This window comes from Rhea pennata, chromosome 4 (genome assembly GCF_028389875.1).
Source record: "Rhea pennata isolate bPtePen1 chromosome 4, bPtePen1.pri, whole genome shotgun sequence".
In the NCBI taxonomy this organism is placed as follows: domain Eukaryota; kingdom Metazoa; phylum Chordata; class Aves; order Rheiformes; family Rheidae; genus Rhea; species Rhea pennata.
This window is the reverse complement of record NC_084666.1, coordinates 7,821,104-7,847,032: the sequence shown is the minus strand read 5'-3', so window position 1 is coordinate 7,847,032 and position 25,929 is coordinate 7,821,104. Positions and strand designations below refer to the sequence as shown.

At 38.0% G+C, this 25,929-nt stretch overlaps 1 protein-coding gene across 2 annotated transcripts in view; it reads right to left on the bottom strand.

The window, feature by feature from the left end:
• The window catches only part of MAEA (macrophage erythroblast attacher, E3 ubiquitin ligase), a 52,666-nt gene that overhangs the window by 12,961 nt on the left and 13,776 nt on the right, over positions 1 to 25,929 (bottom strand). The window contains exons 2-6 of one of the 2 annotated variants that reach the window (XM_062575231.1): positions 21,740 to 21,922; positions 17,888 to 18,091; positions 4,127 to 4,249; positions 3,104 to 3,217; positions 1,013 to 1,089 (exon numbers count right to left, since the gene is read on the bottom strand). In XM_062575231.1, coding sequence (XP_062431215.1) covers positions 1,013 to 1,089; positions 3,104 to 3,217; positions 4,127 to 4,249; positions 17,888 to 18,091; positions 21,740 to 21,922 — 701 coding nt within the window. The remainder of the gene's footprint in view (positions 1 to 1,012; positions 1,090 to 3,103; positions 3,218 to 4,126; positions 4,250 to 17,887; positions 18,092 to 21,739; positions 21,923 to 25,929) is intronic. The other variant, XM_062575232.1, reaches the window with a different exon arrangement.

The following is a 25,929-nucleotide window of genomic DNA, read 5'->3' as shown; positions in this document are numbered from 1 at the left end:
TGCTGTGAACTCCTCTCTCCCTTGCTCACGTGCAGGCGCCGCTCCTCAGCCACCTGCCTCACACTTCACAGTGCTGGCGAGAAAACTGCTTACGCGCATTTTCAACACATTTGGCAAATCCAGTATCAAAGTTCCACTTATTTCAGCAAAAATGATTTCCTGTGTTATCCTGGAACATTATTCCAGCACCTTAAATTAGGACAACTTACAAGCATAAATTACTTCATGTCCTGGAATAATGAACAGGACAATTAACCACCTTGTGGTTGAGGTCAGGCAGTGATTAGGTCTGACTCCAGTTTGGCTACTGACTCACCACCTTGGGCCTGTTACTGTCCTGCCGAAGCAGAAACAGGCTACCTCAAAAGCAGTTAAGAGAAATACTGAGTTGGTTTATCTGGTGGGGAAGAGAGGAGCGCACAGGGATAACGTAACAGAGTCATCCCGACACAGAAGACACCACAGAGCTCCCCAGTATCCGTTCAACACAAAACGTAAATCCAGCCTGAAGTATGATGTGCATAAAAAAAGTTTAGTTAAAATAGTAAAACAGAGAAAGAATTCAGTCAAAAACAGAACATTAATCTTCAGATTAATGTTTGATTAACCTCTAAATTCATTTTTTAAATGATAAAATTGCAATGAAAGAAGCCATGAGAAGCTAGCTGTACCTCTTGAAAATTACTTAAGGGTAAATATGGTCATTACATTGTATGCCACTAGAAAATACAATTGTTTTATAACAGATCAACTTTTTAACCCTTGATTTTGAAGAATATGAAAATGGAGATTTTCAGTGAAAACATTAGTTTTTTTAAAAAGGTGCATCTGGAATGATGTCATGCCTTTAAATATTCAACCCCAGCTTAAATCCAAAGACTGACCACAGCAATGCCAGTAAGATCCTTTGCTGCAGTGGAGCTTCTGGGTGCTGCAATAAGTCACATGTTTCTAATGAAGCATAATAGCATCTTGTTAAGAAAATTGTTTGGTAAGCATCCTAATTTCATACCTCACAGCATCCAGTCTCTTGTTCTGTCGAATGAGTTCAATGAACTCCTGAATCCTTAGGCTGAACTCCAGACAGCTCTGAGATTAAAGACAAGAATGGGTCTTAGATGGTGCCAAAACTGCACTGCACAGTAGGTTATGTATGTAAAGTACTAGGTGTGCACAACAGAAAAAAAGAAATCAGTGTTAATAACATGCAACCTTGTTTGCTTGCTCTTAGGTATTCAAGTGAAAGAAGTTGAAGCGCTGACTTAATGGACAAGACATCAGCACAGAATTCCCCAAAAGCAAACAACACGTTCCTCCTCTTGCCTCCTTCAAAATTTCAATGTTTAGCAGGGATTGACTTTTTCCTAATGACTGAAAGCGTCGTCATCCGGGATGCAAGCGAGAATTACAGCTGGTTTCTTTCTACTAGCTTACAGTTTAAAGTATCAGATTCAACAGGAGTTTGGGGCAAGGCGACAATTTAGACAAGAGGGTCCAACCAACAAGACCGCAGGGAAGAAGTAAGGCTCCAAATACTTATTTCGAAATTTCCCTTGTATTAACAAAAAGCAGCACAGAGTTTCGGTTGCTGCAGGCCCCTCCCCACTCCCTTCCCTCAAACTTCTCTCGCTCTTGTCAAGCCTAAAAGCCATGCTGGAAACAAACCTCAAACACAAAAACCAAGTGGCATTTACCTGTTTTTGGAAAAAGGTAAAATTTGAAGCCTAATGAGTTGACAGTGTCCCTTTAAATCAAATTCCATCACCAGTTCACAAAATCTATAAAACAAACTTTGAATATGTGGAATTAAAAAGATTTCCCCCCCTCATAAAAGAACAAGTCACTATGCTTCTTTATAGGGACACAGTCAACTTTTATTATCTTAAAGAAACAACCAAAAGCAAAGTCCTCTGACTCTTGAAGGAAAAATAAAAAAGGATATTCCTTAAGTTACTCTGCTCCATTTAGCAAGTGTTTTTTCTTCCCCCACACTTCTAATGAATAGATGCCTTTTGTTTATTGTCTATCAGCACAATAATATCAAAATTCCTCAGTGACATCAGCAGGAATTTGAGCAACTCCAGATTTTTCCTTTTAATCAGTTAACTGCTTGTAGTAACTAATGCACACATTGCAGCAATTGCTTACTTTTTTAAAAAGTGACTTAAACAGAAATAAAAAGATGCATTCTGCCACACGTTGAAGTGTACTATTTTAAGGCATAGAAAATAAATTAGCTTCCAAATTCACATTTTCCTGTACTCAAGTCCATGTTCAGCAAAGAACAGTTTCTTCTGTTCTATTTGAAATTTTCACATAGGATATTTAAAAATACTCTATTATTCAAACCTACAGAAAACCTTCCTTTGAAATTTTAAGCGTGTTTCTATAAAAATATAAAAGAACCAATCCTTTTAATTGTTAATGATACTAAATCTTTAGAATATCAATAAAATGTTTCAACAGTAAAAAACAAAAAACCCACCGCATCCCAAAACAATCTTCAGAGTTACTCTTTGGTTTTTTAAAACTCTTCAAGTAAGCTGCAAGCCAATGGCTGTATTGATTCTGCAAAGAAACGCAACTAAAAAGAAAAAGAAAAAAAGATCCTGGGCAATCAGCCCAGATTGTATTTCAAGTCTGCGTACCTTCAGACAACTCCACAGCCGCTACTCACAACGGATCAGAGCGCTCACGTGCGCACAGGCTGCAGGACTGCGTGCCTTCCCAAGCCAACGTACGCTCTCACTGCGAGAGCGAGCCTGCACTAAGGTGATGGCTGGGATTTTAGGTAGCTAACACAGATGAGTAGCTAAGCAACCAGAAACAGAAGAAACGTTTGTGTTTCAAAAAGAAGCATAGTGATTTCTCTTCTTCCAGCTCTGATCGCTCACAGCCTTAGCTTTTATATAGAAGTAGGGCTTGCAGAAATAGATTTTTTTCTCCAGAAGAGGGATGGGGAAGATTTTTCTTTATTTATTGTTATTGAAGATTGGCGATGAAAAAATTAAGACGTTCAGATTTAGTTTCTTGTATTACTTAACACGTTAGGATTACACAAGGTTTTTTTCAGTAGTATAGTTATGCAGTAGTGTTTACATACCAATTCTGGTTTTCCTTTAATCGTTTCCATAACAAGATCATCATTTTCTTTAGAGTAATCACTGGCCGATTTACTTTTGCGTCCCATCTTCGGTTCATTCTCATTTTGGCGCCCCTGAGTGACAGAGAACGTCACTCTTTGCTTACCATTAAGTGCACTCAAACATTTTTGGTTAAAGAAAGCGCTTAGTTTAAAAAAATAAAATAAGACAAACATCTTCGAGGGAGGCAGGGTTTTTGGTTAATATCAGTTAAAAACAGATTTCTGCAAGCCCTATAAAAGATTATAGCATGATTTTAAATGCAGAATTTAAAAGCTAAGGGAATTTAGACGAACTGCATAGGAACAAATACACAGTATGTTCAGGTTACAATTTTCAATGGCTAGAGAGACTTACTGTGTTTATTACCTAGATCCAGCTTCTGCTTTTGTTGAAGAAAAAATTAAAAACCCAAACATTTTCAACAGTGGTTACTTACAAAAAGTTAGCTCTTCTGAAGTTGTTTTTTGTTTGCTTTTTTTAAACCACCCTTAAAAATACTAGGACACAATCTGTTTTAAATTTCTCTCACAGCATTAGCCTTAAGGACATAAATTAAGCAACTCAGCTCTTCACTACACTAAGATATCTCCATATACAAGGTACGAGCTACATTCTCAGCAGGATGCAAAGCAAGCTATGCATTTAAATCCACATGCATCAGGATTTTATACACTTTTGCTTTTAAACTTCTGTAAGTCATATTAAAGAGCAAGTTAACAACATTATTTGAGTATAATTTGTTCAGATAACTTGAATTCATAAGATGATCTATGCTCAGTTTGAAGTCTGGCATTTGCGTAAACTGCTTCAGCTCTAATAACGTAGATCTTGAGATTGATTTTCTAGTTACTGTTTTTTACTGTTACACAAGGCCTCATTCAAGACCAACAGTTTAAACCAAACTGATCATGTCAAGTATTCAAGGAGTTTGGAAAACCACAGCAATTCAAGTAAAACATTAACACGTTATATTTTCATACCTTCATTTTCCTGAGCCTGGATTTGTTATCATGACACCAAGCCAAGCAAGTCATAGTCTCTTGCCTTTCCAATGATTCTTCCACTTCTTTAGCAGTCAAAAACATCTCTATGTTTACCAGGTCCTTAAAAAAAAAAAAAAAAAAAAAAAAAGAGGCAGAACTTGTTAAGTTGTACCAATACTTTACATAGCAATCCAATCCTGAACAGATAAAACTAGAACATACAGGTATAAAAAAAACTGTTCTGGAGACTTCTGTTTTATAGAACAACACTTCTTGCACACACGCACGCCATTATAGTGTATTTCAAGGACCACATTTCATGTAATGACCTATTTTGGTAATGAGACAGCAACATTTTTCTGAATCTACTTATACAGCATACCTAGAAGAGAGTAAAGATTAACCTTTAGAGCTCTCCACAGAAAGCGGTAAGATTCCATAATCAGGTCAATACAGTTCACACTTCCAAGAATACTTGTTTTTTTCAAAACTTCATCTATAATGTCAACTGGAACATGACAATGTCATTACATTTGCTAAAGTGACTAAGAATTACATAAAAAAACATATTTAACTTGCTACCTACAATTACTGAGTTTTAAGCAAACTCCTACAATGATTTGAGATTGCCAGTATACTTCTCCTCTCACCTCCTTACTGTTGCAAGCTCCGCTTTCAATTGCTTTAGGAATGCAATAGTTCAGTCTACAACATCCTACAGACTTCTTACCTCACAGAAAAATACACTGGGAAATCACGCAATTCAGTATGTAACAAATAGTAACCCAGAGCTAAAATATTTTATTAACATAAAAATGAATTTATTTCAAATTTAAGTGTATAAAGACACAGCAAAAAGCTGAGAACTGTACAATTAAAATATGCTGATATGATAAATATTACAGCAGCTCTGGCAACAAAACTTGTCTGAGAAGTAGATGGCATTTTCAGCTGTTGGAACAACTGAATATGCTTAGTCTTAGAATATATACCTTCCTAGGACAAAAAACAGCAGATGTCAGGCATATCACATTCACATCTTGCATTTCATTAGCCATTCCCCTCCCCTGCCCCCATAAATATAGGGGCTCCTAATATTATTGAAAAAATAGATTATTCTTCAGATTTGTCAGAGTAGGGCCGGTATACATTTTTGTAAATAATTGTACTTTTACACTGCAGCACAAGCAGTGAGAATAGCCTTTTGCTTAAACTACTAGCAAATCCAAGAAAGCAGCAAGCTTATCAGAACCACATGCATTCTTCCAACAACCAGCAATTGCTTTTTAAACCAAATCAAGAGTTTTCCTCTACACGAACTTAGTGCTAGATATGCTAGGCATAGGAAAAGTCAGCATCTCATATGGTTTGTCAGCTTCTTACGGTAGCTGTTTTAAGAAATAGAAAGTGTTATCCTTATGTCGCTTAAGTCAATGTGCTGGTGAAAGAATTTGTTATACTAACATGTCATTGATAAATGCATATAGTCCAGTCTTCAACTGTGAGCACACCTTAACCCTATCCCCCAGCTGTAAATTTAAAATAAAAAGATTCTATTTGGTACAGAAACGCTAATTAGGTTTGTGGTTACCAGAGAAGTTAAAGGTTGGCAACTCTCTCTAATAAAGAATATACATCCAGAAGACAGAAGAGAACATCTGCAATTAAAAGAATTTCTTTCAGAACCAACAATCACATTTAAATTGCAGCAATAAACAGGATTTTCTTTGCTGCCTAGAGAGTGAGTTAAGGAACAACATAAATAAAGCACTAAGAAGTCCATTGGGAGAGAATGTATTTCATAACAAGTAGTTAGAAGTTCTAATCATGCAGATTGCTAGAAGAAAAATACTAAGATACAATTCAGCAATAAAACTTTACAAGAAGCCCACACATCTCTCATGGCCCAGGTTCAGTTTGGCCATGCTTTTCTGTTTTCCTTTTTTGGTGATAGCTAATCCTGCTGCTTCTTCTCCACTGTGTATCTCATTAGTTAGGGCCAAAGAAACAGGAGGAGGAAAAGGAACATCAAAACTTTGGCTTTATTAAAAATAGCACAGCTCTTCTATACCACTCAGTACCACACATGTTGGAGAATGCTCTGCATTCCACATTTTATATGAACTAAACCAGGAACAGTGTTGGCAGTTGCGAGAAGGACTCCATGTTCAAGTCTCAACATCCCTGCGAGGACCCCAACCATGAAGAGTCTTCTGCACACATTCTGCAATTCACACAGTTGTACAGGCTGAATACACACTCATTATCAAATCCTTGTTAAGAAAAAACACTTTGCATAGTTTGGTGTGTAAACAAAGTCTCAATATTAGAGAATTACCATTACCTGTTTTGCAGGTGCAAAAACAAACAAACAAACAAACAAAAACAAACCAAAAAAAACCTCAAGCAAGAATCTGTTGCTTCCTCTCTCTCTCCACCATTGACTGACAATACGTTCAGCATCATGCCAAATATTTTATGACTTCTGGGTAAATTAAAAAGCAGTTCTGAAGTCTTTATCTTTTGCAACACTGGAAAGTTCTCCTTCCTTTCAGAATTTCAGGCTTCACACTACAGAAGTCATTGTAGTACTTTAGTCCCAAGACTGCAGAAGTACAGGAGAATCCTGCATCGCACAGAGTTCAGTTTTCTTAGACAACTGTAACTTTGAGCACAGATTTTCCAGCCACCTGTGTAATCTCCTCCATGATAGTTGTGCCTAAATTACCTTGCCTTAACTTGCTTATAGATGCAGAGTATCTGACTTTTGACAGAAAGATGGATTAATGTAAAATTTTCATTTAGTTATGCTTCTACAACTGTATCAAAAATTGGCCCAAGCGGAAGAAATTCTGGTATTACTGACAACTATGCAAACATTAAAAAGGGGGACTACGGCATAAGCATTCTTCTTCCTTCTACTACAAGCAAGGAAGTACCACCTAGATTTTATCATTTCTGTTAAAAAAATAAAAATTTGGACTAAAGTCAACCTAACTTCCTTTCCAGGCAACAGTCCCTAAACAGGTATCAGAGAAGCAACTATTCAAGCACTGGATGAGTTTTACCATTAAATGACTAACCACCTTACAGCAGCTCTGTAACTTTGCAGAAAAGCATTACTAGAGAAAAACCATACTGGAATTCTGAAGACACATAAGTGAAATCAGATAGTTTTATTTAAACAAAAAAATATACCAATCCATCACCCTGTGCTCTGCCCAATTTACATATATACAGCTGTTAAAGTATCACTGCTTCTTTCTAAGCTGCGAGCGCCTCAAGGGAGGGAGGCTACCAACCCTCCGATCCTGCACAGGACTCCAATTAAGGTATAAAGTGCTGTGAAGAATGAGGATGCCTTCACGAGTATTACTACGCTCCTGGCATACGTAAGAGCTACGTCCCTGCACACCACCTCTATTTTCTTTTTCTGAGATTGGTTTCTTAGTAAGAACATCCTGAACGTGCACATGCTTGTCCCCTCCTTTGAGCACCTTTTGCAGTCTCCGGTCAGTGTAAACAAGGGTTGATGGAGGCAGCCTCGGAGGTTCTCAGTCTTTGCCAGGTTTCTTCCCTGAGCAGTGTCCTCTTCTCAGCAGATTCCAGCACCTACTCTGACTGAAGGGCAGGTCTGCTGCGTACACCTACTAATTATTAGATATCATAGAGTCCACAGAAAAGAGATCTGCTGAAGCTTTTCTCCACAGCTGGCACATTTAGCATGAAGCTTACATCAGCTATAGGACAAGCCTGCAGGAAGCCAGGCTCCAGTGGAGCAACTGTTTTGTAAAGAAAAATAATTGCTACTTGAAGTTAGTTTCAGGAACGTGAACAGGTGTCCAGAGTTTCATGAGTTCATATTGGTTGTGCTAGAGCAAGAGACAAGTGCTTCATAAAAATACAGTGAAAATTATATGAACAATAATATTTGGGAAATAAGACGATGCATAAAAAAATACTCTTGCTACTTTAACTAGTGGAATTCATGTGAATCTGAAATAAATTTGACATTTATTACATAGCTGAGACAAGTGACAAATTCGCAACCATATGTTCAAACATGGACGTTCCTTAATTAAAACTTAAGCAAAGTTTGTAGCTTTGGGGTCCTGTGTTGAATTATAATTCAGTAGTGAAACAGGGATGGGGAAGGAAAAATAGTTCCACAGATACCTAACATTTACAAGAACCAATTAAATGCAAAACACCACAACAGACAAACAGCTGTCAAATAATGAACAGCAGACTTGTTTAGTTTTCCTATTCTTCACGACTTACGCAACTACTGATACTACGCTCAAGTATTTGCACAGAAATCTTTTATTCCAAAAGATCTCAGGCAAAGTTTATTCGCTTCACTACAAAATGACTGCATTTCAGTAGTGAAAATAAGGTAACAAAGTTCAATAACACTTGGTAATTCCACCTAAGAGTTTGGTTCTAGTGATACAGAGTGACATTTTCAAACAGGACGATAAGATTGCCACTGAGGCTTCTTCAGAAAGTTCTCACTTTCTGTTTAAACACCAGCACAGATGCAGTAGCTCTCTCTCTCTCTCTCTCTCTCTCTCTCTCAAAAAGAAAAAAAAAGTTTGTTCACTCTTATGAAAGGGAAAAATCTTTCAAACTGTGAAACATCAAGGAAATTAACACTTTTAGCTTAGAAGTTACTTATTAGTTCATAGTAACAACTAAGAGCAATTTGCAGGTTAGTGCATATATAAGTAGGGTTCCTGTTTCACAATATGTAAAACTGAACCTCACTACAGTTAGAGATAGTTTATTTTACCTGTCTCCATAATATGTAAAACAGACAACGTTTTGATTTGTTCATTCTCAAATTCAAAAGTCAACCTCTTCACTACATAGTTTCAGATCTAAAAACCGGCCAAGAAACTGCTTATACCTTCCAGCACATAGCACACGCAACAGCAAACTGCATTTGATCGCATGTCAAAAACATGGCTCAGGAAGAACGCGAGCACTTCTTCTCTTGCTGTAATACAGCTCTTGCTTAAATTTCTGCAGCATTCATGTGATCTTATTAGTTTATGTAAGATATTTTAAGACTTGGAGCAATCAGGTCAATAGTCATCTCCATCAATCTCCACCTTACGCTTCAGTTACGGTAGTTTTATTTTATGACATCTCCAACCAAAAGTCTGGAAAGCTGTCAGCAAGAATGTGTAATAAAATCCCTTACAATTTGCATGAACATTTGTGTTAGATTAAAAAAGCAGCCTATTTCATATTTAAAGTGTGAATCTTTAAGAAGGCTCAAAACCAATTAGAAACAAGTACCAAATTAATTTATAATAAGCAATACTTGATATTTTCAAATTATTTATAAAGTTATTTGCAATGACACATTCCCCCCCTTGAGCTCTCCTCAAAATTAGACAGTTCATCTAAAAAGAAAAGTAAGGCTCATGGCAAAAATTAGAGAAAGCTGTCAGCTTAAATTCAGACAGAAAAAGGTAACATTCTGCAGAAAAGTAAGTTACCTTTGTGGAAAAAATCCACCAATCCACCTGTAAAACAGGTTGTTGTAGTAGAATATCTAGTGATTTAGAGTTCTATTCATTACAACAGTTAACTCATTATATCCTAAGATGCTGTTTATGTATGTTTTTGAAATATTTAATTGCTTACTAACATCAGTACGAAGCTGAAAAGAGGACAGTATGCCTCAAGCGACAACTGGGTTGTTACCAAAAGCGTATGCACCAATGACAGTTTTAATAAGATTGACTATATAGAGAGATTACGTGCACAACAGCACCGCGTTCACATGAAGAAAAAATGCTTTGCTGTTGCACTTCAGCATTCAGTAACACAGCTAGAACGCAGACTACTCGTAGATGAAAATGCAGTAAATACTTCAGGTGACCACTCCAAAACAACTTAAGAAGCTATATTGTTTTCAGTCACTCCTTGCATACTAGACTACTTACGCTGAACTGGCAACCTCATATTCAATGTTATTTAGGACACAAGATGTAGCTATAAAACTGAAATAGAAGCTCAATAGCGTGCAGTTACAAACAAAAAGCTCACACTAGCCTTATATTAGTACATACTGTTTATACATTACAGGTAAAGTTTCCTGTGTGAAGAATACACAGGAAGTCTGGAATTATCTAGACACTATGATTATCATTGCACAACTTGGGGACAAGGAGCTACAAGGCAGAGAACAGGACCATCTACAGAAGAAAGAGGTTAGCGTATTCCTGCAATAAGAAAATGGTGAAAGATGTGTCACTCACCAGAAGCAGGAAAAATGAGGACACACCACATAATACTGCAAACTTGGAGACATGCACAGAAAGAAAAGTGGGGTTCAGGGAAAAAAAAAACAAAACAAAACAAGCAAAACAACGCAATAGGTTGTGGTGGCAGTGCCGTGAACTGAAACACCCTGCTGTAGTCCTCTGTCCCTGTGCAAGGAGAGGATGAAAAGCCTGCTGGTTACAAGAACACATCCTTCAAAACAAATTCAGAGATCTGCATTTAGGTAGAAGGTAAACAGAAAACCAACAACGGCATAGGTGACAGTACAGCAAAGTCACAGTTACTGAAGATGGCACAAATTAACACCGAGAGGCTGTCTTGCGCTCTGCTCATAAAATAATGTTGTCTGAGTTCATTAAGCTACTATTAAGTGTTATACTGCTACACATTAACAAGATTACAGAGAAAGTAAACAGAGTAATTGATGGAATGTCTTACTCAAAAGCCAGCTGCAGAGCTAGTTACTGGGGAGGAGAGGGGGAAGCAAAGACAGACAGTCAAACCACAGATTCACCAACAGTCAGTCCAGAAAAGCCTTAGTCTACAAAGTAAACGCCGTATCCCATGGTGCATGTAGTTGAGTTTTCAAATGAGAGCATCTTCTGTGACCTCTGCATAGCACAGACCTTTTAATTGTATACGGTTACTTTTGAAAGACCCCAGTAGCTTACACTGATCACCTGTCAGAAGAACACTGTCTCCATCTGACATTTGGAGACGCTGATACTTCTTCTGGTAACCAGTTCCAGTGATTAAATCATGTTAAACTTGTGTCTTATTTCAAGCTTGATTTTTTTTCTGACTTAAAACCGTGTACTGAAATTTCCTCCTCTGCCTTTCTCCACTAGATTGAGTAGTCCTTTGGTACATGATATTTACTCCTGTAGCTATCAACTGTTATTTTTGAGAAGTCCTCCCCTTAAATTTTTACATTTTACATCTCTTCCTCCCTCCAACTTTTCAACAGCTTTCCAACAGCACTGTCAAAACTACACATATCCTGGTACCGATCATTCCAGCGCCAAATAAAGAGAAATCCTTTATCCTCCTACTTTTGCTCCTGCACTTATGCCTTTTGCTGGAGCCTCATGGTGGCAGCTAACACTTTGAATAGTTATTAGCAGCCTGTTTACTCAATACATCAGCAGTTCCTATAGCTCAGAAAATGGCTGCACCTTATCCAGCAGCACCTTACACCACGTTGTGCAGAAACAGTAGTAAATAACTGTTCCAGAGCAGAGCAACGAAGCCCCTAGAGCTCATGTGACACATCCCTGGTCAGAAAAAAAACCCTCTGTCTCCAGTTTTGGTCTCAGCTCCACCTGGACCTTCTTCTGTAGCAGCCTTTCCTGGTAGGGCGAAGACGACTAACCGTTGCGCACTGAGCAAGGGCCCTGCAGCTTTTGTCCAAGCAGCATCAGTCCCTACTGGCACCTGCTCGCAGCCTCTCTGATAAAAGTTCACTCCTCTCACCTAGTACAGGGTGAGAGAAAGCGTTAAAGTAACATTGACATTTTGAATTAGGGTTTGGCAGGATGAACGTACAATATGACGAAAATCTCAGGGAAGCATGCCTGAAATCGAACCTCAAATACCTAGACAAAGATCTACAAGTGATAACATCATTCTCCCTTTAGGCAAAATACCAGCTCAAGTATCTTTTTTGAAAGTCAGTACATTTCATTAGTCATCCAGACTGAGCATTCTGTAATTAAATAGCTCTCTTATGATACACTGTTTACAATTAGGTAATCCATTTCATCTTAAAAAAAACAACATCAAAAAATAGACATTCAACATCACAGTATACTTATTTTGTTGGTTTCCTAAGTGGCAAATGAATCCTAATGAGAAAGTTTGTTCCTCTGCACCGATTTTGACCATTTCACATTTATATAATTCTAAATCCCAAAGAGCCTCGAGACAAGCTGCAGATGTAAGGCTGTTCAGGAATTACAGCAGTTTGAAATTCAGCACTTTGAACACACCCAGACATTCATTATACCAATCTAACGAAAGTTGCCATGTCTACATTAAGAAGTGCCAAAATGCATTTAAAGGAGCTTCTGAATTACCAGTCTATAGTCCAGTGCATTAAGGTAACTCAAAAAAAGGTACCAGTTCACATCCTGGCACCTTTAAATAAGCCGCAGCAGTTCAGGAGCTCTTTCACACGTAGCCTTTTCAAACATCTCCAGTGTGGGAAAAACGAGTCACAGGAGAGGGACACGACAGATAGCTTCAGACAAAACACACTTTCTGTCACCCAGCCTGCCTTGGAAAGGCAGCGCGTCTACCTTCTGCCTGGCAGCGAAGCAAAGGCTACATTCAAGCACTTCGCATAATATTAAACATTTAGTTATGTAAAGTCAAAGTTTTATGAATACAAACTTGTTTTGATGAATTTAATACATATTTGGGTGTTTGCTTACAAGCCATTCTTGGACTCTATGTCTTAAGGTGGAAGATTTTTAAGTGTACATTGTGAGATTTTTTTTCCTTCCCTTCTTTCTCCAGGAGATGCATTTTATCCAGCTTCTAACTTTTAAAGAAAACATCACACAGCCTTCTTCACTCAAAGGAAAGTTTGTCTAACACTCATATATGATGTGACGAGAAGATGAGACTCGTAACTGACATCCATCCTATTCCAGTACCTGCTTCTTCAGAAAGATGAAGTTCACTGATCTAATATTCCTAAACTCCCTATTACTCAGCTTATCTGTCATAACTACTTTAGGTTGAAGTGTTTCTCCTGCTTCACCTAACCATACAAATCAAACCTGAATGACCATTTCAGGCTTTTGAGGAAGAGTGGTGGAGCAAAGCAGTATCAAACAGAGCATACATGTTGATCCTGTCAGTCTGCCACGGCAATATTCTGTTCTGCTCACTTAAGTAGGGTGACCATGAGTTTTAGTACCCATTACAAGCATGTAGACATACTGGCAGTTGCAGGTAGTTAGTGATCACCGAATGCCTTCATCCTACACATGCCTCGGAGTGAGAATACCTCCAGCACAGGCATAAAGATACTTTTGGGGCAGCTAGCTGAGAAAGGCAAAGACGATCAGCTTCTTAAATACAGAGCCTTTCTTAGAGCAACGGTTTCATAGCATCTGCTCTCCACTGTCAGCAACCAGGAAATCACCTTTAGAGCGACTTAATACCGTTCCTAAGAACACTGTTCTGATCAAAACGTGGAAGGCTCAAGTTTAACAGTCTTAACTGCATGCAAAATCCTCTCTCCTGCTTGTGATGCTCAGAAATATGTGCCACTTCCAATCTTTCTTTTCTGGCTTCAAAAATGGGAGCTTCAACATTGTGTTTTGCCCCGTAGTGCACAGAAAGAAATGACTCAGCAGTCTTCTCACAGGGCCTCGGCGAAGGACCATTTCAGAGTTTTGAGGAACATATTTTATAAAGCAAGGAAAGAACGTTAAGTACTGAAAACCCCAAACCTCGCATTAGCTTCCTCACTGCTTAGTCCTCTCTGCACCATCCACCCTCCCCTTAAAAAGCACAGACACTTAGTTTAAGGTTATGCTACTCTTCACAGACAAAAGAAATATATAGCTACTTGTACAATTTTATACAATGTGGGCATTAAGGCAAGAACATTTATTCTGTTATAATGAACTAATCAGAGACAAAGTGCACAGTTTATGATATGAGTCTGATAGCCTAAAAATCTGGATTTGCCTTTAACAATATTGCAAAACCAACTACATCTATTGTATAGTGACATACAGAACCACAAGGACAAGTTACATGCTTTTTCTTCCTAGCCTATTAAAAGGGAGCTGGAACAAGCTCAAATTCAAAGGAAAACCCCCAAAGAACAAAGATCTACACCTCTAATCTGATTATAAATCTTCTCTGCAAACAGCCACCAACTTCCTACAAGAATGCCATTCTTCCAAAACTACATTTGCCTATCAGTTAATGGCACAGAAACATGATACCATTTAATGGAGCAGAACATGGAATAGCAAAGTTCAAGTTAAGACAATTCTGCCAGCTCAGCTGAATACATGAATTTGCAAATAAAAATGTGCATTTTTTATATTGATGTTGCACTCCAAGGTCATAATAGAGTCAAAATACAATCATTAAGTGCAACAAGCTAATACTGATGAGCTTCATTTGTATGCAATAATAAAAAAAACCTTGATACCGAGTTTATATCTTCAACTCAAACTGTTAAGGAGTTAAGGAGTCAGAATACATCAAGGCAAAAAAGAAAATCCACAATAGATCCCTTCCCCCTTGTATTTGTTCTGGCACAACATGACATTTCTGTCCTTGACTGCCAGCTCTTATTTTAATATTACTCAGATTTTGGTTTACTTTCCCAAGCAGCATTACTTTTCTTTAAAGACAAATCACACATTAAATATCTGTAGTTTATTTCTTGTGTTACCAAACATTATGCTTTATATATGCTGCATGCAGAAGAGTTATTTCCAACTTGAGATAGTTCATAGCTGAAATTTAAATTTCACTGACATTTTCACACCCAGCATTTTCTTTCATAGCTGTTTGCTTCTTGGTTTATGATCAAGGCTTTTAAGCATTTCTCTTCCATTACAAGAATTCAAGAATATCATTCCTATGAATGACAGTTAATTTAGAAGGAAGACTAGAATTTGCCCCAGTCTATCAATAACTGTTCAAAACTGGACACTATGGTGAACAGCCTGAATAAACTGGTGTTTGTTATCGGCAACGACATAAATGATTTAACGGCTTGCTTTTGGCCACCAAAGCAAATTACTTTCCAAACCGTTTTCACCTATGAAGTAGTTCAGCAACTCTGCAGGCCTTTTAACATTCAGAAGCCATGCAAGGAACTTAAGCATGCTAAGACTCGCTCTAAAGACTGGTCTAAGAGCTACTGAAATATGCTTAATCTAGGACCTTCAAGCTGCAACTGAAATGGAAACAGCCATTTCCTTCAGTCTTATAAAAATAAGGGGCAAGGGTTACTTTGTCAGTTGGCATACAATCACATAATCAGGGAATGGTTGAGGCAGGAAGTGATCTCCAAAGACCATCTTAGTCTTGCTACCCTTCTCCAAGCAGGGTCAACTGCAGCAGGCTGCTCAGGACCTTGTCATGTCCAGTGTGGTGTTGAATGTCTCCAGGAAAGGAGACTCAAACTTCTCTGGGCAATCTGCTCCAACATTCAACCACCCTCACAGTGAACGGGGAAAGCCGTGGTTTAGACATAACCAGATTCACTGCATAGGAATGGGGCCCTGAAGCCTGCAGCAGTGGAGACATTTATCAAAATTACAGTTGAGACAATAGTAAACATAAAAAGATTGCTTTGGAGGACAAAGACAGTGTATCTTGTAATCCCTGAAGTAGAGTAACATTATTAAACATTAGAGCATGTTTCTATGCTCAGATCTTTCAGCAAGCAAGGTGAAAAAAATTGGGGGATATCGTCTGTTACTAAATCAACACCACTACAAATCCTGTATAATGATCAAGTTGCGTTATCCTGCTACTGTAAAAGCAGTGCACCATGAGCATCATCTTAAAAAGAGAAAGATCAGGAACAACTTGTTTGAGGAAAGCCTCTCCCCATTTAACCAAAATATAAACTTTTAACATTCATTGAACAAAACATATATAATTCTAACTAGCAATATGGCTCAGGGCGCTCAACCTGCGTAACTAAATTTTATGTCATTCAAGGTTTTCTGATGTCTTGCAAATAAAAATAGTTAAGCCTTGAAGGCACTAGTTAAGTGATAAGCTTATTTTTACAACATTTTGGAAAAAGCAAAAGCTTTTATTTAGCAAACAGAACAGAAAACTATAGGGCTTCATAAGTGTTATGCTTGCACCACACAGCTTTATAGTATATCATGATGGACCTCCACACTCACTTCTAAACCAAAGCTGAGCATTATTTAATCAGGCATAATAGCAGTTGCTAAGAAAGGAAGAAAAAAGTGTTTCTATAGTGCTTTTTCAGCAGGTCTACTAGCTACAGAAACATGATGATTCAGCAGCAGATCAGCTCCTGCTCAAAACAGAGGGAACAGTCTACCAGAAGTGGGAACTGCTGATCGTTCAGCTACAGCTATAGAATCCAAGAATAACTGTCTTGTCTTGTTTTATTGATTCATTTGCATGGGCTATCTTTAGTCAGGCACAGCAATCTCTTCAGTGAGGACAGGGAGTAAGAGCAGGATTATCCTCCTGCTTGTGACCTGCTTTGCTCCCTCCCTCTTCCATTCAACCTCTACTTGTCATTTCTTTTCTGGCATTTATTGAAATCACTTGTGGTTGAACAGGATCAGAGTAGTAACACATCAGGGAATAACAGATTTGTGACAAAAGTATGTTCTTTGTATTAGACAAAGAACAGTTTATTTTTGACACTAGTAACACGCATGTCAACTAGCTCAGAGAATGTTAACATGAGTTCAACTACGTCCCCCAGGAAAGGGAAAGCAAGTAATTCACAACACTACTAAACTCACAGCAACTCCTATCTTCATAGGAAGAAGATATTAACCAGAAAAGTTGCATACCATCTAGAATCAGAAACATAAAACAACTTAGAGATTCAAAAATCATTGAGTATGAAATAGCAAATGCTACCTAAAAGTAGCAAAACAAATGATTTCTCTAAATAAGTTATTAAAAAAAATATATAGTTTTAATTTCTTTTGTCCTTGGCACTGTTAGAGGACCACAGCGTGGCTCATCACTTTACATAAAGAAGCTATGCTGAGATATATGAATTCCAAATTATTATTGGACAACAGGATTGAAAATCTTCAGCAATTATGAGAAGAAACTAATACCTCCTAGACAACAAATGAAAAGGAAAACCAACCCCAAAGGACTTTAGATGAAGAAATAAGCAAAATGCACAGGAAAAAGTTTCTGTGGATGATATACTGGCTATTAAAAAAAAAATCTACCATAATTTATCTTCCAAAGTATAAGTCAACAATTCTCTGGATGCACTGAAGAGTAGGATGATATAATAAAGCAGGTGTTACTGCAATCAGCATATGTTATTTTGCTCAGTCTAGTCACCTACACAAGTCACCTAAATGCGGCTGGACAGATGGGAAGCTCCACCAACTGCTTAATCAGCAGCCTAAAATTCTCTAAAAAGAAATACAGTATGATATTTGAAAGTGATTCTAAGTTTCAAAATAAAAAGGAATTTCCTAAAAGCATTTAACTTCTGTTAAGCTAACAGAACTAAAGTTATGTCATCAATTTTGACTTAACACAAACACAACTTATGCCAAATAGGGAGAACAGACTCTGGCTTAAAGGTAAATGTTTAAGAACAAAGGCACTCTTTAATGCATAAGAATAGCTGCTATAGCTATAAAGTAGATAGGAAAAATACGGTATCATTAGATGGTATCATTAACAACGAAACTGGAAAATACAGACTAAGTTAGTGCATATTGTACCAACCTCAATACCACTTTGCCTGGCTAGTTTTACAGCTGTATTGTAGTAGCCACAGCGTAGGAGATGTTCCACCATCATACGATCCATGCGTTTCTTCTTCCACATGTTTGCAGCAGCTGGCTGGTCACTACTATGTTCTTTCAGATGTTCAATCCTACGTTTGCAGAGTTTTGCACTCTCATCTTCAGCCTGGATTGATTCAACTGCCTAAAGAGTAGTAATTAAAAAAGAAAAAGAGCTATATGTTTTCAATTCTATAAAACAGTTGCTTTTAAAGCACTATCTAAGTTTTACTAAAGAATGGCTGGTAATCACTCTTTACATCTTGCACACATACATGCTTTTTTTTTTGTCCAGTTAGACAGATAATTACTATAGTAGCATCAAAGTTTGAGTGGCTGGCTCAGCTTTGGTAGATTCTCACATTTAAATAATTTTGATACAGCTTAGTTGAATGTTACGAGTATACGCATCTCGAACTAATTCTGCTTTTTCTGGTTAATATGCAGTTAAGTCCAAAAAAAATGGCAAAGTGTCAAACTGCAGCATCAATTGCTGTAATAGTCCATGAGGAGCTTTGTGAAGGTTTACAGCCATCTGGTCCAAGCAGCTGAAGCTCATGAGTTTGTCTCTAACCTATGCAGGGCTTCTTCCTCAATCAGCTGTGCTACCTGATTAAGTTCTGTTGGGGAATGATGCAGAGTAAGCTCGTGTTACTTTCTAATAAACTACAGTCATTTTAATCAGTCTCTGCATTAATATAAGTGGTATAAACATTTAACCTTTCAGCACCTTTAATTCAAGGAACTTAGAGCAGTTTATGAATAAATATCAGCACTGTTAAACTGGTATTATTTTACTTTCCTCTAGTACACTGGAAACATGGACCTACTTTTAGGACTCTTCCTTAGAACAAGTAAGAAATAACCTGTATAACCATGCGGGGTTTTGTTGTTGTTTGGTGGAGTTTTACTGTTTGTATTAAAACACACTGTGGTCATGCCTTCCCCTTCAGCCTTAGAGTTAAGTTGCAAATTTTACTAGGTAATTTCATTACAGCCATGTTTGAAATTTTAATCTAAGTGATTTGGGTACGAAGCACGTGACACTTGTGGGCCACATCAGGCTACAGAACATAAATGCTTGCAGTTTAGTGAAAGCAGGCAGCAGCAGCTTTATATGCTTGCTCTTCAGAACAGGTGAAAGCAGACCAGAAGATAGCAGCTTAGTACCTTTCCTATCTGTGCTGTATCACTGTAGTGATGCAATTTCAGTTGGGTTGCCTTACTTGTAGTGACTTTAAACTCACCAACTTGAGTTCAGATACCTAAATAGCCACTGCAACAGGAAAAAAAAAAAAAATCAAGTTTTGGTTGGCAGATCTGCCAACCAAGCATAGATTAAATAACTTGGGTGGGTTTTGGCAGCCCCCATGGCGCTATGGCTATCTTCTGAATACTCAAGCTATTCAGGCTACAGTATCATCCTTGAATAAGGATGACAACACAGCCCTAAAAGTGCAGGTTGATTCTAGTTGCTTTTAATATACATGCTCATTTAAAGATTCTTTTAGGAGGATCAATATTCCAAAGGCAAACAACTGAATAAGAACTTAGGCAAGAAAAGCCTTCTAAGCACTTGCCCTCTTTTAAGTCTGGTTCTTTGTATAAAATTAAACACTTAAAACTGCAGTTACTGTATGAAAAAATGTATTACTATAACTCATATTAAGTCTTTTGTGAAAGCTATTTTTTCCCATGGAATTTACCGTTTTGTAATATATTTTTTTAGGAGAGAAAAAAAAAACTCAAACAGAGTCTCTTCTATTCAGCAGCAAAACACTTAAGCCAAAATTCAGTTTTAATTTTTGGACATCCAGAGTATTATCAGGCACAAAAAACCCTCAAGAGTTATTCAGGATATTATTAAGAGAATTTAGGGCAAATAAGCACACAGACTGAATCCCTTCCCATTCCAAAGGGCACGTGACTTTTCTTGTTTGGGTTTTGTATCTGGATTTATACAGCCTGTACTCTTTCAATCCTTCCAGCATTCAGAAAGGCCAGATTTTTTTTTTTTTTTTTTTTTTTTTTTTTGTAAATCCTCTGATGCAAGTCCTACTATCTGGACTTGCCTTGCTGGACGTTAATAAAACTTGAGGGAACAAGCATGTTAAAGAACATAAAGGGAAAACACAAAGGAGTAAGTTCTTCCAGGATCATTTTCAGAACCCAAGAAATCTGCTGTGTAGAAAAGCTTTTGTTGTACAGAAACATCAGCATGGTGTAAAAGAAAGGAACCCTCCAATTCCACTATGGCCACCTCAGCAGTTTACCAGATCCTTGTCTAAACAGAGGAGAAAACAGAGATCCCCACCGGGGCCCAAAGGCCCTAGGGAAAACTATCATTTAGCTCCAGGCAGAGATTACAGAGAAGACAAATGGAGTTGGGGTTTGGAGCAGAAGCCAGGCCTCTGGATTTCAGAAGACTTTTACTGTTTGAGCCCATTTTTATTTTCTGCCCATTGTCCTTTCTGAGCAGCTGTAAGACTCCCCACAGTCTTTCAGGCAGCCAGAAACAAATGAGCAATTACTAAAAATGGAGCTTTGCACCAAAAACATTTAACAGTACCTTCAGACACACCCCTGCAGTCAGAAAAGATTTAGCAAGTAAATAACTTGCTCCTCCACATCATTATTATATATCTACAAGCAAAATCTTATAACATCTCTTTCAGAAAGTGTTTTTTTTTTGTTTGTTTGTTTTTTGTAAATAACAGACAAGTGAAGAAAACACCTGTTTCAGGACCTCCAAGGCTCACTAAGCAAAGATGAAACCAACAATTAGATTTGAGACTTTCTTGTAGATCAGCTTTTCAACACTTGGCTAACCTGCACAGGCAGAAAACCCCAAATCAACACCCACGACAGTGTTCTTTTCATGCTATTAATCTCCAAGATATTTTGATGCTTGACGTAAGTCTCCTTTTCAGGTTTACATCTATTGGTTATTTAAGTTTTAATGAAATAGCTCTGCTCCTACTTGTTTTATTTTCAGGTAACTGCTCTAAAGCAGAGCACAAAAGCTATTTCCATTCTTCTGCAAGATCTCTGTTTCAAAAAAGTGTGCTGATGAGTCCAAAGGTTGAGTAATATTTCCATCCAAAATAAGAATGGCTTACCCTATATACTATGTTTAATTCATCGTTAGAAAACCATCAACACAAGTGTGACAAGGACCTAAAGTCTGGCTACATTCCAGGCAAGTGCGGAAGCTTACAGCTAGAACAACTTCTCTTGCTAAGCTTTGTTTAAATGCTTTTAGTAACATTCCCTAGGAACCTTCAAACCTGCAAGTTTGGTATTTACAAAGAGTGTTCAAACAACAATCCAGGGCAACTTCTGCAAAGAAATCTCAACACTGCATACAACAGCTCCACTGGAGTCGCACATTTTCCAAACTCATCTTCTACCCAGCTTCCCTCCTGAAGCAATCGATTAACTGTACAAAAAAACCTTTCCATTAGCCAATGAGAAATTGATACAAAACAATCGATTTTGCTGCTGTTTCTCATCTTGGGTAGAGAAATCTCTTTTCAGAGCTGTAAGTGTATATTAATTCTACCACCCAACTGGGATTTGTTGTAGTTAGTCATGGAATACTAAGTCAAATTTGATAAACATAGTGAAGCAAGATACTGGACATTTTATATTTTACTATGCATTCTAAGGCCTTTATTTATAATGCCTTTAATACCTGCACTGTGAAAGGAAAACCAAAGTGAACGACATCGCAGAAGACTACTACTGTTCACTTTGCAAAGACAAAGAGATCATGAGGTAGACCACCACCTACCTTTCTTTTCAGAACGCTGAGTTTTTCTACTACTCCATCCAGGAGACTAACAACTGAATCCACAGCAGGACAACTGCTCAGCGTCTTTTCCAGCTCTGCAACCACCATCGTTACGTGGCTCGTCTCTCGGTCAATGTTTTTCTGTGCAGCTCGAAACCGTTTGTTCAGTGTTTCATATGGCACCTAATGAGCAATATCAGGTTGTTAGAATTTGTATGTTAAAAAGAAACAAGCAAATAAAAATAATAAAAAAGCATATACAAAAAGATTCAGGTATTCTTGAGCTTAAGACAACTCATTTTATTTGACGCAGTTAGAAGAAGGTTTCTTAACGGTAGATTCCCGAAACCTAGGTTTCAGGACAGTAGATGTCAATAGTTGAATGTTAGTTCTCATATCAAAGCCCTTCTTCAAACTCTCTCAGCAAGCTGGTTACACTTCAAAAGACTATGACTAAACAGCAACAGCAAATAAAAGCTTGATAGATTCTTTTCTGATACCAACTTCACCTATTGTCCTTTGACAGTAGCAACTCTTGACCACTAATGGGGCAGATCAGGGAGAACAGAAAGCAAGGATAAATGTGCATCTAAAAAGGAAAGCTAAAAATTAATTATAAATAAGATACCGTCCTTCAGAACACAACTTTTTAAGTAGACATTTGTTTTCTTCAGGAGTTAAAAGAAAACAAAAGAAAAAGAACAAAAGAAAAGTTATGTTTGAGAAGTCACGTAGTACCCATACACAGTACTCCAACAGCTCTTAATAAAAAAAAAAAAAAAAGAGGTATCCACTTGCTTCTTTCCACGAAGGACTAATATTAAAATTAGCTCTATTATTACTATAGTGCCAAGAGATGCTCCAGGTAAGTAAGTTTTCTTTTAGTGAAAAGTCTACACAGCGTGACCTTAACAGTTTGTTAAATTCCTCTAAGGCTCCATTCCTTGGCTTAGAGCCTGTCTGGTGTTGGAGGTCTCCTATCCTCCTACTTGTCCTGCCCCTTCATGAATCAGCCATATCAAAACTGGCATTGACAGACACTGAAAACACCAAGATGAGAGCAGTCCAGAGCCTGATCAAATTTAAGGGTATTAAGTGGGTTAAAGAAACTTACAGTAAACGTTAAACTGCTCCCATGATGTTACTTCCACTACAAAGACAGCTTAGAGTAATTTAAATAAGAAATTCTATTATTTCAGAGCTCCACTGGTAACAGGAATGTTAGAACTAAAAACATTCCAGTGTAGCTATGAAGATGAGATATAAGGCATGTAGTTTATCTATGTATTTTGTCTTGAAACAATCCACAAGAAATTTTTCAGTAGCAATGACAGTCTTGATAGCTAAATCACATCTTTGATCAACAGAAAAGCAAACAACCAGATTTCATATATTGATGTAAACCAGGAAACTTACCACTGTGCTGTGTTCGATACACATCCACACACATATATTGTGTGTATATATATATATATATATACACACACATTTTTATATTGTGTGTGTATATATACATATATATATATATATATATATATATACACACACACACACTCACACACATCTCCCTACTCTCCTTTTGGGCTCCAGAAGGCAGGAGGTTACTACACAACCATTGCAATCGATAGCCAGAGATGCACTGAGAACTCGTCTAGGTTTAGAACGAGGAAGATGAGACAGAGTCTTTGCTTTCCAATACTTTCCATAGCCCACAATAGGTTATTCTTATTTGCAGCAGAAGCATAACACGAGGCTATTCCTGATATGACATGAAAGGGCTTTTCTTCCACCCAGAGGAAATACATAATACATAGACAGCATATTAAATGTTTTTTGGCATCTCAAACTAAGATGAGAAAAGACAGAACAAGTCTTTACCTCAAGAAATATCAAGCTAAAACATTTTTCCCTTACCCATCCTCCCCCCAAATCCCAACACCACAAAACCCCAAGAAACAGAAACCACATAAAAATACAACATGCTTAGTTTGAGGAGGCTTGAACAACCCGATTAGTTAAGTGCTTATATAAGCCCCTTTTATTCTATGTTTGGTTCTCATTTTCCGTCTCTATTTTCAAAAAAAAGGATGAAAGCTTTAGAGCTCCACAGATCAAACAGGTGTCTATGGAGGGATTATTTGAAAGCCTAAGCTTTCCTGCTTGAAAGTACATTTCTAACTCCAAGATTTGGTGCCAGACAGCACTAGGACAACTTCCTCCTCCTCCTCCCTCTTCCCCCTTGATTTGCCTTAGTATTAATTGAAATTATTTCCCTTCACTTACTTTCATCTACTGTGCTTAATTTCTGCAAATACTCTGCTAATGAGCTTTCCACACCACTCTGAAAAGTCACTTCAAAGCTGCCAGAAGTTGCTATTGATTTGAGGTATCTCTACTTGACTACCTAATTTGAAATAGTGTTTCTCAGAACACTCTGCAACAATCAATTGAATTAGACACAAATCTGGTCAGTTTGAAAATCTTGGCCTTGATCTCTCTTCTCCTTAGTTTATCTGCACAAGAGCAAAAACACTTCCTGCTTCCCATGCGTTGTCTCTTTAGCGTGCAAATTGCTGGCACAGTTCGTGTTCATACGACATTTAGAACAACTGGACCTTCAATCTCAGCCGATATCCTTAGGTAGCATTTAGATTGTGGTTAGGTGCAAGAGGTTTTGGAACTAGTCTTATCCTTTCCTCTCCTCCACCAGAAGATTTGAATATTCTGCGCAGAAGAGGCTAGAAATATAGCTGTTTTGCTACATACTCTGAAAGTAGATAAATGTACTGCTAGACATAACTTTTAGGGGATATTTCAAGGGAAAATGACTTAAGATAAAAAATTTATCAATTTATCAGCTGTGCAAATACTCTTTACCAAGCTTTTCTGCAGCTTGCATGGACACTTGTTTGTCACTACAGAGCTGGCAGTTTTTAGAAGAATATTTGTAAAGCATATCCAGACACAGCTTTTACACTTACTTAGAAGGACTAGATTCTACAAATGCCAGAAGTTGGAAACTGCAACTGCTCAGCTCCTTAGAGAGTGACTCATCGAGACTCTACAGCTTGATCCTTTGACTCTTTCGTATCTACACAGCATCTGAACCCCAGAGAAGAGCCAGTCTCCTAACTCCGGTTTGCTTTACCACAGAATGCTTTAAAGTTAGAGTCACTATAGCAGAAAGTTTATTTTTTTCCTCCAATAAGGTAAGTAAATGGAAGAAGTAAAGCAAAGCAGCAGAGCTTTGGAAAAAAATGCAGTTTTGAGAAGATTCTACGTTACAGTTCACCTTCATTCCCAGGTATCATAGCTTTAAAATAGCGGATATAAAACTTTCTGAATTAGGAGACAACTGCAAAATTTGCAGATCATCAGCTGCCAAAGATGTACTAGAGACCTTAAATTTTATGCCAGTAACATTCTGTGACCAAACCTGGATTACATAACTACTCCTTAAGGACACTGCTGGTTTGCAGAATGCAGCCTGGGAATCCCTATTTTAAAGGGACAAGACACAGGGAAAATGGAGGAAAAAAACAAAATAAAAAAAAAAAAACACATTAAGAATTTTGAAATAAAGCTGTAAGAATTGACCCCAAAGCATTCTGAAAGAGCTCATTAGAGCTTACAAAACCACACCTCGATTGCCTCATAGCATGAACGCCCAAGAGGACAGATGCAAGTGTTAGCGGGCAGCACACAAAGTCAGCATCAATAATCGATTCTACTGCTTGTTCATCAGCTCCCACAGCTGCAGACATGCTGTCCTGCTGAAGCATGTACTAAAGCTGGTCCAACTTGAGTCAAATTTCTTTTCATTATGTTTAAGTCATTATGATCAGAGGGCTGGAGCACCTGCCCTAGGAGGAACGGCTGCGAGAGCTGGGCCTCTTCAGCCTGGGGAAGAGAAGACTGAGGGGGGATCTGATCAATGTGTACAAGTACCTGAAGGGAGGGTGTCAGGGGGATGGGGACAAACTCTTTTCAGTTGTCCTGTGTGACAGGACAAGAGGCAACGGGCAGAAATTGAAGCACAGGAAGTTCCGCGTGAGGGGGAATTTCTTCCCTGTGAGAGTGACGGAGCACTGGACCAGGTTGCCCAGAGAGGTGGTGGAGTCTCCTTCTCTGGAGATATTCAAGGCTCGCCTGGATGCAACCCTGTCTCAACATGCTCTAGGTGACCCTGC